This window comes from Lynx canadensis, chromosome B2 (assembly GCF_007474595.2).
Source record: "Lynx canadensis isolate LIC74 chromosome B2, mLynCan4.pri.v2, whole genome shotgun sequence".
Taxonomy (NCBI): Eukaryota; Metazoa; Chordata; class Mammalia; order Carnivora; family Felidae; genus Lynx; species Lynx canadensis.
In genome coordinates, this window is record NC_044307.1 from 129,996,533 (window position 1) to 130,010,684 (window position 14,152).

The 14,152-nt window shown below is 37.1% G+C and overlaps 2 protein-coding genes across 5 annotated transcripts in view; one reads left to right on the forward strand and one right to left on the reverse strand.

The window, feature by feature from the left end:
• PEX3 (peroxisomal biogenesis factor 3) overlaps nucleotides 1–14,152 on the forward strand; it is a 33,731-nt gene that overhangs the window by 9,239 nt on the left and 10,340 nt on the right. For all 3 annotated transcript variants that reach the window (XR_003968984.2, XR_003968985.2, XM_030316484.2), the window contains exons 3-9: nucleotides 1,045–1,126; nucleotides 6,977–7,020; nucleotides 8,574–8,698; nucleotides 9,090–9,156; nucleotides 9,264–9,318; nucleotides 10,148–10,316; nucleotides 13,183–13,253. Coding sequence is in view for 1 of the 3 variants with exons in the window: in XM_030316484.2 (XP_030172344.1) it covers nucleotides 1,045–1,126; nucleotides 6,977–7,020; nucleotides 8,574–8,698; nucleotides 9,090–9,156; nucleotides 9,264–9,318; nucleotides 10,148–10,316; nucleotides 13,183–13,253 (613 nt within the window). In the remaining 2 variants the exon portion in view is untranslated. The remainder of the gene's footprint in view (nucleotides 1–1,044; nucleotides 1,127–6,976; nucleotides 7,021–8,573; nucleotides 8,699–9,089; nucleotides 9,157–9,263; nucleotides 9,319–10,147; nucleotides 10,317–13,182; nucleotides 13,254–14,152) is intronic.
• Nucleotides 1–14,152, reverse strand: part of FUCA2 (alpha-L-fucosidase 2) — a 53,834-nt gene that overhangs the window by 6,145 nt on the left and 33,537 nt on the right. Inside the window, exon 8 of one of the 2 annotated variants that reach the window (XM_030316479.1) lies at nucleotides 10,983–11,333. The exons of the other annotated variant lie outside the window; for it this stretch is intronic. Coding sequence (XP_030172339.1) covers nucleotides 11,225–11,333 — 109 coding nt within the window. The 3' untranslated portion in view covers nucleotides 10,983–11,224. Of the gene's footprint in view, nucleotides 1–10,982; nucleotides 11,334–14,152 lie in introns of those variants that run through there. 2 annotated transcript variants of the gene reach the window in all.

Below are 14,152 nucleotides of genomic sequence, written 5' to 3' on the forward strand. Positions count from 1 at the left end.
TAAGCCACCTTTTATGTTGGCTCTGAGCTGCGACTTTAGTTAATGGTCTAAATGACTTAGGCGATTCAATCATACAACTTGAGGAAATATGCTAAAGCTACATAGAGTAGCACTGGAATAAATGTCTAGAGTAGACTAACAGCTAAATTTTCTATAGAAAAAAATAATAATGCATTTTATAATTAACATGTCTTACCTAGTCAAGAAATAAAAATTATACACTGAAGTTTTCTCTTTTAGAATGTGGTATTTGCGATCTCTTGATATTTTTTCATTTTGTTATCATTACTTATTTAGTGTTAGAAACTAATTTTTAATTTGTATATGTGCGTTTCTCCAGTATTTCTTACACCATACATAGAGCCATAAATAAACTCTTATAAATTACATGAAGTCTTTTTTCCATGGAGTACTGTCTCTTCACGCAACTCTTGGGAGTTACAGGCAATAACCATTGGCAAAACCAAAACTACAACTTAGCAGCTCTTAATTCCCGGCCTGACACACTTTTGTCTTGGCTACAATAAGTGCTTATTGCTTTGCAATATTTAATAAATAAACTTTTCTAGAATTACAAATAAAATATGAAACAAAAATATAGCTAAAGATAAAAATGTTTTTGATCATTTTATTATATCAGAAATCAATTCATTGTAAAAAACATTTGGAGAGTACAGAAAAGAAGAGGAAAAAGAGACGATTGTTAATAATCCATAGCCCAAAGATCACCACTGTTAACATCTCAGAATAATTCTTCCCATTCTTTCTTGTATGTGTACTTGTTTACATTGCTATGATCATGATATATATATATATATTATATATATATAATCCTGTTCACTTAACATAAGCAGATAAATGATTTATTAGTATATAATCAGTTTTTATTATTAAAAATAATAACAATTTGAAAACTCTAGCCTTGACATTCCCTCCCAACCCCTGCTAGTCACTAGTCCTATCGTATAGCCTAAAACAATGTGCATTTCTCATGAAGGCAGTCCTATCACCTGGAACCTGTTTTATCTCCTGTTTGCATTACAGTGCTGTCCATGCTTCCAACCCTGAGAGAGGCCTTAATGCAGCAACTCAATTCCGAGAGCCTCACGGCTCTGCTAAAAAACAGGTAAGTGCAAGTTAACATCATTTTTTGTTTATATGGGGGCACTTAAATCTGTAGAATACACTAAAATATTTTTAAAACATCTTTGTTTCCTTATTTTTCTAATTAAAGCTCATAATATATAGACTTGTTTAGAAAAATATTCAGTAACTGTCATTGAATTCATCCTATTTTGTCCTTTACTTTGATGCACAAAGTATTTAGGTCAACAATATTTGCGTGTATTTTGGTTTCCATTTAAATAGATCGTATATCACTTTGACCTTATTCAGAAATTTAATTATTGAGTGCTTATGGAACGTGTTCCTGAACTAGATGTTGTGAAGCTGCTTGAAGAGTTGGTGGTATAATAGGTAAAGCATGTGGACATACATTTTGAACAAGGCATATGAATTTACATTTTATATTATTAACAAAATAAAGTGCAAATATAACATAAGCATACAATAATGATAATTTACCTCACCATGACAGTTTACTGAACACAAAGCACTTATTTGGAGAGAGAGAGAGATAGAGAGCAAGTGGGGGAGGGGCAGAGAGAGAGGGAGAGAGAGAATCCCAAGCAGGCTCTGTGCTGTCAGTGCAGAGCCCTACAGGGGCTTGAACTCATGAGCCATGAGATCAGGACCTGAGACGAGATCAGGACCTGAGACGAGATCAGGAGTCGGATGCTTAACTGACTGAGCCACCCAGGTGCCCCAGAGAAATAGGTTTTAATTGCCTTAAGTTTTGGTTTTTTTGGGGAAGTAAGACAAATGAAATAAGCAAATAGCACTTTTTATAAAAGCAACATAGTAACAGACACAATAAATATAGTAGCATTCTTCCTTCTTGGTTACCGTTTGCTGCAAGACCCTGAATTCCCTATGTTTTAGAGGATTCTGGATAATTAAGATAAGATTTCTTTCCCTTTAAGACTTTGCCACCCAAAGAAGGAGTATATGACATAAATTCAAGACATATTGTATTTAGTCTATGGTAAAAAGTAAAAGCCAAATATGGGAAACCAGAGAATAAAGGGGTTTATTTTTCTGGATAGCCCTGGACAGCTTTCAAGATGAGGTGTCATTCCTCTCTTCTTACTCAGTACACAGAGAGAATTTCTTCAGTTCCTAAGGGTTTGTGATAGTTCTCCTTACTCGCTGTTTCCTCTTTTAAGTATCTCAGTGTATTTTTTCTTGGCCTTTCTTTTGATTTGAATTACTGTTTGCAATTTTGGGGGAAAAATGTCCATTTGAAAAATATTTGGATAAACAGGGGTTGAGCCCTTACAAAGTGTGTTTAAATAAGGCCTCCAATCTTATGACTGCTTTTGTATTGGTTTTCAGACAACTTTGGTCTTATATAAGCCTGTCAGGCAAGTTAAGTTTCTCTTTGAACTAATTATGATAATAATTAACCAGAAATAAATAAGTGATTTGATAATCTTATTCCGTCAGTTTTATAAATCGCAAGTAAACATCCATCAGTGTTTTCAACACTTGGCATTATTATTGAAGATTGATAATGGCCAAGACGTTTCATCAGGAAAGAATCTTGGGGGTTTTTTTGGTTTTTTTTAAGACAGAAAGAGCAGGGGAGGAGCAGAAAAAGAGGTCTCTCTCTCAAATCTTAACCAGCACAGGCTTGACCTCAGGACTGTAAGATCATGACCTGAGTTGAAACCAAGAGTCAGACCCTTAACGAGCCACCCAGGTGCCCCAGGATTGGTTTAATTCTCTTTTTTTTTTTTTAAGTTTATTTTTATTTATTTATTTTGAGAGAGAGAGAGAAGAGCAGAGAGAGAGAGACAGAACCCCAAGGAGGCTCCACACTATCAGCACAGAGCCTGGACGAGGGGCTCAAACTCATGAATCTTGAGATCATGACCTGAGCCGACATCAAGAGTTGGATGCTTAGCCCACTGAGCACCCCTGATTTAATTCTTAAACAGATGTTTTAGTGACATTAAAGAGTCTCATATTTAATTTAGGGATGATTTTTATCAAACAATTCATTTGAAAGGAATCATTGCATAAAAAGTACTTTATTCTACATAGATTTGGAATTGGAATCTTTAAAAAAGATAATGTGAAAAAAATTTTTGTTTCATTTTTTGAAAATGCATACATTGTGAAATGGTTACCACTGTAGAGGCACCTGGGTGACTCAGTCAGTTAAGCATCTGACTTCGGCTCAGGTCACAATCTCACAGTTTGTCGGTTCGAGCCTCATGACAGACTCTGTCCTGACCGCTCAGAGCCTGGAGCCTGCTTCAGATTCTGTGTCTCCCTCTCTCTCTGCCCCTCCCCCACTTGCACTCTGTCTCTCCCTCTCAGAAATAAATAAACATTAAAAAAAAATTTTTTTTTAAAGAAAGAAAAGAAAGGGCAGCCAAGGGAATCTAACCTGTAGTCTTATGCAGATGGTTAATAGAACATGGCATCTGGAGGGACGAAATAGATCGGGTAGCCAACAAGGGTAATGCTTTATACATGATCAAAAGAGAGCAAGAAAAGATAAGCAGGGGGCTGAGATCTCCCCTTCCCCACAACTGTAATCCCATGCCCAGTTTCCAGAGTTGAGCCTCTTTTCAGACCCAAGACTCACTGACTGAAAAGATGGTTGGGTTCCCAGGGAAAAGATCCCTGCAATATTTCAGCAAGTGTGCGAAGTAATGAGTCCCCCGATATTTTTCTAAAGGGACCTGTGTGCATTTATTCAGAGGGATGTACATTGGAGAAAGAGAAATACCCAGATATGTCTCCCACTTGTGCATGCGCACTCTCTCTCTCAAAAATAAATAAACATAAAAAAAAAATGGTTACCACAGTCAAGCTAATTAACATATCCATCACCTCACCTAGTTACCATTTTCTTTTTTGTAGTGAGAACTCTAAAGATATACTCTTAGCAATTTCAAGCATACAATGCAATATTATTAACTGTACTCCCCATGCTCTCCAGTAGCTCTCCAGAACTTACTCATCTTATAACTCTAAGTTTAAATCTACTTTTGACATCTAATGATGGTGATGTCAACATGAAGAAATGTCGTGGGTGACTATAACTGTTCCCCATCCCACCTCAGTCCCCCCAGATAAATATAGTTTGAAGACACATACCTAATTTGCCCCGCCACTAAGTACTTCCTATGTTGAAATTTTTGGAACTGCCGTTTTCTTATGTTGTTTTATTTAGATTTCTATAAAAAGCACTTTGAAATTTTTTTGAAGTGACATTCAAAAGAAAAAGTGGTTTATTTGCATTAAAATACCTGACCTTTGAATTTTGTTTAATTTCCAATTTATTCAGAATATATTCCACCACAAGGCTTGAACATTAGCTTAAGGTTGCAGCGGTACCTTGTAGGATTTACACCATATGTCTTGAACCTGTGTCATCTAGGGAGGAGATAACTAAAGCTCTAAGGTCAGTTCAGTGGCAAAGAAAGATAAGAAGCTAGTAATATCCCACAATTGTATTGGTAGCTCAACTTATTGAAATGTGAATTTATGTCTGAAATAGTAATAAAGAATATGGGTTTGTAGTTTGTATGTCTTTGTGGGTTTTTTTTTTTTATTTTATTTTCCTCGGAATTTATTTTTATTGCATTTTACAAAAGTATCAGTCTGTGATAGATTGGAAACAGGAAAGAAAAATAAAACTGGTCCTTCCATATAGGTGGTTTGAGAAGCACTGAACTCCATCTATGTGATAGCTCCACACAGTGGAGCACTATGCCAAGGTTAAAAACAGAGAAGAAGAAAATAAAAGAGATGGCTATTATTTGTGCACTTCAATGGAATGATTTCCAGGATTTGATGGGATTTGATGGTATATGTATCTATATATATAGATATATATTTTTTTAACAGTAAAGACAAAGGTGTATACTATGTTATTTATCTAAGGGGGCAGATAGGAATCTTCATGCATATTTGCTTATATTAAGCAAAACAACGGTGGGGCACCTGGGTGGCTCAGTCAGTTAAGCATCTAGCTCGTGGTTTCGGCTCAGGCCATGATCTCACGGTTCATGGGTTTGAGCCCCATGTTGGGCTCTGTGCTGACAGTATGGAGCCTGCTTGGGATTCTCTCTCTCTCCTTCTCTTTTCTTCCCCAGCCCCACTTGTGCACATGCTCACGTGCTCTCTCTCAAAATAAATAAAACAAAACAATGGTAAGTTAAATTATTTTAACAGTTGCCTGTGAAGGGGGAGAATAAAGAGGAATAGGAACAGACTTCTTTGAAGGTACATTGCTGTGTGAATTTGACTTTGGAACCATGCAGATATTTTACATATTTATAAAACTGTATTTAGTGTTTGCAAAGCAATGTCAAAAAAGAGATGGTAAAATAAATCAAATTCACCTAAATATGTAGTTGGTGTTCTAACCGCAAAGAGAAATTATGCCAGGTGAACAAACCCTTAAAACTCTTCAATGTTGCTATTGGTATTCTGAGACTCTTGTGCATAGAGTGAGGGATGAAGCAAATTGGTAATTACATTGGTGTCACTGATTGCTATTGTGGGGAAAAAAAATACAGATGTAAGATCAAGGAGATGAAGTTAAAAACCCTGTCGTCCTAATTTTGAATTGGACGTATCATTATGATGGCTCAGTCAGTTAAGCATCCAGCATCCACCTCTTGATTTCGGCTTAGGTCATGATCTTGCAGTTCGTGAGTTCAAGTACCACGTCAGGCTCTGTACGAGTGCAGAGCCTGCTTGGATTCTTTGTCTCTCTCCTCCTTTCTCTGTTGCCCTATAACACTTGTGCTCTCTCTCAAAATAAATAAATAAACATTTTAAAAAAAGTATCAGTACAAATTCATGACATAGGTTATCTCTTTGAATATATGTACATGCAAATAAATACATATTTACTAGCTTACTCTACCAGAAAGGCTTAGAAACAGTGATGTCTCCAGTAGCAATGAATATCCTTTTCTTTTTTTTTTTTTAATTTTTTAAATTTATTTTTGAGAGACAGGGGGCAGACAGAGAATCCCACGCAGGTTCTGCACTGTCAGCACGGAACCTGAAGCAGGGCTCGAGCTCACCCGAAGCGGGACTCAAGCTCATCTGAAGTGGGGCTCGAGCTCACCCGATGTCGGGCTTGAACTCATGAACCCTGAGATCATGACCTGAGCCGAAACTGGATGCTTAACCAACTGAGCCACCCAGGTGCCCCAGCAATGAATATCCTTAATCGAAGATTCCAGTCACAGACTACCATTTTCTGCTGTAAGGATCCAGGACTCTTGGAGAAATGGGTGATGTCAGGTCCATAGCAAGAATTGAACAAGATGAACCCAGAACAGCTTTTCTTGTCAGTAAGCAAGGAAGCTATCAAAGACTAATAGGGTGATGTTAGAAGGATTCAGGAACCAACCTGGATAGTATCCCCAATGGTCAAAGATGGGCAATTTGAACATTAATAAGAATAATAGCTACAGTGGGCTGAAACATCAAATATATATTTAATATATTTAGAGTAATGATACTTTAAAACAAAAAAATTCATTATTTACCTTTGAAGAATTACTGATGTGCTTTGTTATTTGTAAAATGGTAAATAAAGGAAAGAAATAAACGTTATTCTTGATTTTCCTGTATAACTTCACAATACATATATATGCTCAGAAGGAAGATAAAGACTGGAAGGATATATACCAACATACTAGTGAAATGGTTGTTATCTTTGGTTACTGGAATTACAATTGTTCTTTTATTATATTTCATGGGGTTTGTTTCCTGTAGTTATCCTGTAATAAAATATAATTAAATATAAAGCTATGAAGTTTTAAGTTTTCCTTTAGATTACCTGATTACTGTTTTCATATTTTCTGATTTACTTCTTTAGGCCTTCAAACAAGTTAGAAATATGGGAGGATCTAAAGATAATAAGTAAGTCTACCACTCTATGTGACAGCACATTATTAATATATTTACAAAGGGAAATATTTATACTCTATTACATGGATGACTCTTGTTTACCCCACAGAGTTGTTGCCCATATTAAATAATTCTCCCAAAGCAAGTTGATCAATATTTGGTCATAGAAAGTATTCAGTAAATGCTAGTGGTGGTGGTAATATTACTGTTGATATTGTTATGGTACGTAAACCTGTCCTAGACGCATATGCCTACATTAGGTACTGGTGGATGCACTATTACGGTTTGTTTGATATGAAATTTATTGTCAGACCGGTTTCCATACAACACCCAGTGCTCATCCTAACAGATGCCCTCCTCAATGCCCACCACCCACTTTCCCCTCTCCCCCAGCCCCCACCAATCCTCAGTTCTCAGTTTTTAAGAGTCTCTTATGGTTTGGCTCCCTCCCTCTCTAACTTTTTTTTCCCCCTTCCCTTCCCCCCATGGTCTTCTGTTAAGTTTCTTAGGATCCATATAAGAGTGAAAACATATGTTTTAAGGGAAGTTTTTACTCTCATCCAGATAGTAACTTTACTTTGACATTGTATGCAAAATTTCATTAGTGATGAAACTTTGAAATAAAGAGCTGCCCTGGGGCCCCTACTTACATATATATATATATATATATATATATATATATATATATATACACACACACACACACACACACACACACACACATACACACACACATCTCAGAACTTTATGCCACCAGTTATTCTTACATTTTCCCATCTATTCATCTAATCCTTCTCGACTGAATCATGCTTAAGCTTTACCTATTTAAAAATAAATTAGACCTTTATTCAGCCACCCCTTATATACTACCAAAGACTTCTACATTCCCTTTTCTTCACTCCCGCTCATTTTTTCTCCACTCATTGTTTGACACACTACAGCCCGGCGCCCACTTCTGTGTCTCCACCCAACAGATCTCACAAGCATCAGCGGTAACTTCTGTGTTACTAAATCCACTGGACACTTTCCTCCTTCTAGACCTCTTGGCAACAGTCTTATTCTTTCCTCTGTTTTGAACACTCTGTCCTAGGCTGCTGTGAAGCCTAGTCTCTGGGTATCCCCCATCTATACCTCTATACCTTTTTCCAGCCCTTAAATGGGCTCATCCTCCTTTACCTGCATTGCCGTCTGGAGTTCTTCCATACACAGCCCTCTTCTCTTACTCTCAGCTAGCTCCCGGGACCACTCAGAGCTTTGAGGCTGCAACTCGTAGTGTTTCCCAGTCCTTCCTTGTTCTCCTTTCTAAGCTAACAATATATATATAACCTTTAACTTAATATATTGGTTATTGTTTCAATTAAGAGATCATGTCTAATTTACATTAAGCAACCAAGTTGTAAGGAAATAGACTATGAATATTTTGAATTGATATATTTTTGTCCTTAAAACATTTACAAATCTATTTTTAAAGTCATGTTGTGAGAAAATAACCATAGAGTTAGTTTGTCGTTTTACACATGTTTGTTTTCATAATAGTACCAAATGGTTTTCTTTTCTCTGTGAAGGTTTCACAAGAAGTATCGTAGCAGTGTACAGTACTTGTATGCTGGTTGTTCTTTTGCGAGTCCAGTTAAACATAATTGGTGGATATATTTACCTGGATAATGCAGCAGTTGGCAAAAATGGCACTGTAAGTTTAATAGACCTTCATAGATACTGCCCTTTTTCCCAAGAGGTTCAAAATTTGACTGAATATTACTTATCTTGATAATTTCTATAAAATATATTTTTTCTTTTTTAAAGTTTATTTATTTATTTTGGAGGGAGAGGGGCAGAGAGAGAGGGAAAGATGGAATCCCAAGCAGGCCCCACACTCAGCCCAATGGACCCTAAAGCAGGGCTGTATCCCACGACAGCAAGAGTATGACCTGAGCCAACATCAAGAGTCAGACACTTGACTGACTGAACCACCCAGACTCCCCTCTAAAATACATATCTTATGTTTCATGTGATCGTAAACTTTTATATTATTTATTTACTAGTAATATTGGGTGATTTAACCTTATTTCTGTTTTGTACAGACAGTTCTTGCTCCCCCAGATGTCCAACAGCAGTATTTATCAAGTATTCAACACCTCCTTGGAGATGGTAAGATTCTTATTTGTGACCTGGAAAATAGTTTTAATTTGTTCATTTGTGTTTTTGAGGAATTCAAAAAGTGAACAAGCCTTTTATGTTTGTTTTTCTTGTAATAGGCCTGACAGAATTGATCACTGTCATTAAACAAGCTGTGCAGAAGATTTTAGGAAGGTAAGGCATTTTGCTGTGGCTTCTCTGACTTCCTGATTCTGGTGAATAAAAGAAAAATTAGAATTGTTCTAGTGAAGCTGGTGATTTTTTTTTTTTTTTTTTTAAATTTTTTTTTTCAACGTTTATTTATTTTTGGGACAGAGAGAGACAGAGCATGAACGGGGGAGGGGCAGAGAGAGAGGGAGACACAGAATCGGAAGCAGGCTCCAGGCTCTGAGCCATCAGCCCAGAGCCCGACGCGGGGCTCGAACTCACGGACCGCGAGATCGTGACCTGGCTGAAGTCGGACGCTTAACCGACTGCGCCACCCAGGCGCCCCTGAAGCTGGTGATTTGACAAATGGTGGTTTGTGAAATTCTTTGTAACCTAATACAGACACAGCCCTGGGATACTGCGTTGTGAATCCATTTTCTTTGTTAATGTCAATCTTTTGATACTAAGGGGAAAGTTTTAATGTTTCATTGTTTATTGATTGACTTCCAAACAAACCAGAAACATTTGGGTCAGAGATAAAAGACCTACTTTCAAATCTGCCTCTGAGCCTTTTGTCTTCCATTTATATTAGCAGTATCTATAATTACAGTGGGCTGAAACATCAAATACATATTAAAATACATTCAAAGTGATGATACTTTAAAGATTCTTGTGAAATCTGCAACAAGATTTGATGTGGCTCTGTGATAATGACACTTAACTGATGGCTGATTTTGTAATATACGGTAGTGATTTCAGTCAGCGCTTTCAGGTTTGACTAGATCTCAGAGAGCAACCTGTTAAGAAAAGAGTGTATAGTTTCACTTCATCCTATTTCCCTCTTCTCTGTTTCTAGTGTTTCTCTTAAACATTCTTTGTCCCTCTTGGACGTGGAGCAAAAACTAAAAGAGATCCGAGATCTCGTGGAGCAGCATAAATCTTCTTCTTGGGTTAATAAAGACGGATCCAAATCTTTGTTATGCCATTATATGATGCCAGATGAAGAAACTCCATTAGCAGTTCAGGTGATTAATTCATAACCATTTAACTAAACCAGTTACTCTGAATTTTTAAAAGTTTTCTACTATCCCTTGAAATTTAGAATTCTGAGGCTCTTAAAAGGTAATTGATTTAAAACCATGTATTTCAGGGGCACCTGGGTGGTTCAGTCAGTTAAGTGTTTACCTCTTAGTTTACGCTCCGGTCATGATCTCACAGTTGTGTGGGTTTGAGCCCCGCATGGGGCTCTGCGCTGACGGCACAGAGCCTACTTGGGATTCTCTCTCCTCTCTCTGCCCTTCCCCTACTAGCGCTATCTGTCTCTCTCAAAATAAACAAATAAACTTTAAAAGATAAATAAGTAAAGCCCTGTATTTCATTTACTTCAAACTTCATTAATTTAGAAAACAAACAGCAATTATGACTAATTTCTACTTAGAAACATAATTTTAGATTAGATATTCAGCAGATTTTTATTGAGTATTAGTTATGTGATAGACACCATGATGGATGATTCATATATAAAATGAACAAGACACATATGTTCATTATATTTGGGGAATACAGGAGACAAATTCAGTTCATGTGGCTAAACCGTATTTATAAGAGATGCAGTAACGGAGGATATAGCTGATAGCTGGGGCAAGATCATGAAGAGCTTTGTATGCCAAGATGAAGAGTCCAAACTTCAGTTTATAGACAAAGATCCATTTTAATCAGGCCACTACCACAATTACACAATCTGCTTTTTAAAATGAAGCAGTGATGGCAGTATCAACATAGACGGAAGGGAGTTCTAGTCATCCAACTGAGAAACAAAGAAGGCCTACTCTGACAGTTACCATTTATGGTGTTGCTACACACTGGTGTGTCCTGGGAAGTTGTGATTTAAATCACTCATAGACGAAGAATAAGAAAGAGGTGCCTGGGTGGCTCAGTCGCTTGAGCATCTGACTCTTGATTTTCCTCCCAGGTCATGATATGCGCTGGGCACGCAGCTTGCTTGGGCTTCTCTCTCTGCTTCTCCCTCTGCCCCTCCCCAGCTTGTGTGCAAAATAAACAAACAAGAAAAATGTCAAAGATTGCAGGTTATAATATCTCGTTTTTTAATAATTATTGGGTTTTTTTTTTCATATGTAATTGGGTTATACCCATTCTTTACAGTTAAGAGAAGGATATCTTATTTCACAAACCAGAGAGGCTCCTAAGCCATGCCTTAACCTAGAGACTCCATTAGAACAAATATTGCCATGGTTTTCCTTGCCTGCTGTTTTTTCCTCCCCTAGATACCCCAAAGGTAGACCTGTTCGGGTGCTCAGAGACCCTACCTTCATGAGTAGGCCAAATAAATGTTGCTGCCATTTGAGGGAACCCTGTGACCTACAGGATAGAGGCTAAACTGAACAAACAGAATGGATAGAACAGAATTAATGAAAGAAATAGGAGAAAACTTACTTACAAATTAGAATCTCAAGGACATGCAATGAGAGTATTAAAAAAACTTTCTGGAATGATAAAACAGTTTCCAAATTTTAAAATTCAACAGTGGAAAAAAAAAAAAAAAAAAAAAAAAAAAGACTCAAAAGAACAGTTGAAGAAAGGAATGACAGACCAGATCTTACCTGCACTGAATTAAACCCTGAAACTTTAGATCAAAAGGGCACACAGAGCTCCAGACCAGACTAGACTTGATGAAAAAAGACACACATTTTAATAAAATGTTTTACCAATAAAAGAAAAAAAAATGCCAGCCCTCTGCAACCTGAAAAGACAATCGTTTTCATTGTAAATATATTCTAGAAATGTATTCAAGAGGGGCCAGATAAACAAGGATCTTATAAAGTATAATTTTACTTTGACTCTTTTTTTTAGTACAGTTGACACACAATGTTACATTAGTTTCACATGTACAGCGTAGAGATTCCACAAATTTATACGTTATGCTGTGTTCACCAGAAGTGTAACTACCTTCTGTCCCCATATATCCCTATGGGAGCATCATTGACTATATTCTTTATGCTGTGCTTTTTATTCCCTGACCTACTTATTCCATAACTGGAAGCCTATATCTCACACTGACCTTCACCCATCTTGCCCAACCCCTCACCACCCTCCCCTCTGGCAACCATCAGTTTGTTCCCTATATGGTCTCAGTTTATGTCAGTTTTTTCTCTATAAATGATGATCCCTATGGGAGCATCATTGACTATATTCTTTATGCTGTGCTTTTTATTCCCTGACCTACTTATTCCATAACTGGAAGCCTATATCTCACACTGACCTTCACCCATCTTGCCCAACCCCTCACCACCCTCCCCTCTGGCAACCATCAGTTTGTTCCCTATATGGTCTCAGTTTATGTCAGTTTTTTCTCTATAAAGGTCTGATTGTGCTTTTTATTTATTCATTTTTTTATATTCCACATGTGAGGGAAATTATATGGTATTTGTCTTTCTTAGTCTGACTTATTTGACCTAACATAATACCCTCTAGGTCCATCTGTGTTGTCTCAGGTGTCACAGTCTCATCCTTTTATGGCTGTGTAATATTCCATTGTGTGTATGTATAGAAATATTGTATGAGCAAATAATTCTATTGGGTATTTACCCAAAGAAAATAAAAACACTAATTTGAAAAGATAATATGCACCCCTATGTTCATTGCAACATTATTTACAATAACTAAGATACTAACTCATGTTTTAAATAGTACTTACCTGTACACATGAACTTTTACAGTTTGGTTTTTTTTTTCTTAGTTTAACATTTCTCCATTGTTGATAGAACATAGACTTGTAGATTTTCTGAACTCTTGGGGTTTATTAATATGATTACGGTCATCATACCTTTACTAATATTTGAAACCCTAAAGTATGGCATTTTAATTTCACAGGCCTGTGGGCTTTCTCCTAGAGATGTCACCACTATTAAACTACTCAATGAAACCAGAGACATGTTGGAAAGGTATGTATACTACTTGTAACAGAAAACACGTGTTTCTATTTGAATGTACTTATGACCGTTTTTTAGTTTTTCCTGAACATATGCAACATGGTATCTTGTGAAAATTACATTTTGAATCTATTCCCCTGCATTTAGGTAGGATTTCCTAATTCTTTTATTAAGGTAATGAGAAAAATGGATTTTTTTCAAGATGCCCATGGCTTCCTCACCCACTTCCTTAGGCTAGAGAATCTGAAATACTAGTTGAGGGACTGGAAGATAGTTAGCATTTATATATTGAAAAAAAGCTTTCAGAGGTGATTCTGGTAGACCCAGCATGTAAGGAAATGTTTAACAACTAGCATTTAAAAATAAAACAGAACAGAAACTGAAATTGTAGCTGCAGCCGTTCTAACTACCAACTTGAAATCACTTGATACTGACTTGAGGAGTTGGGGAGTTGGAGAAAAATGCACTTGTGAGCTGGAGGTAGCCAGCTCCAGCTAATCCTCATGGTACCACATGTGTACATGTGCTGATCTATGTACACTGCTCCCCCCCCCCCCCCCCCCCCCACCACACACGCACACTCAATTTCGGGAGCTACTCCCCCTAGCCTTCTCAGGATAGACTATAATGTTCTTAAAACTGTGAGTGATAAAAATCTCACATCTTCCCTAAATTATTACTATTTTAAGTCACCCAGAACACAGCTAGGGTGTTAACAATGGAGAAAGCACCAGACTATGCATTAGGAGACTGGAAGACCTAGACTGAAGATGGACTTTCCTGTTTGTTAGCTATTCAGCCTCGGTGGGAGCCACTTAACTCTTCGAGGTGGTTTTATCACTGGAGAATCTGGAAATTTCTTTTATCCTAAGGATAATTTAAGACCACTTTCTCCAGTTCTGTTTTCTGAG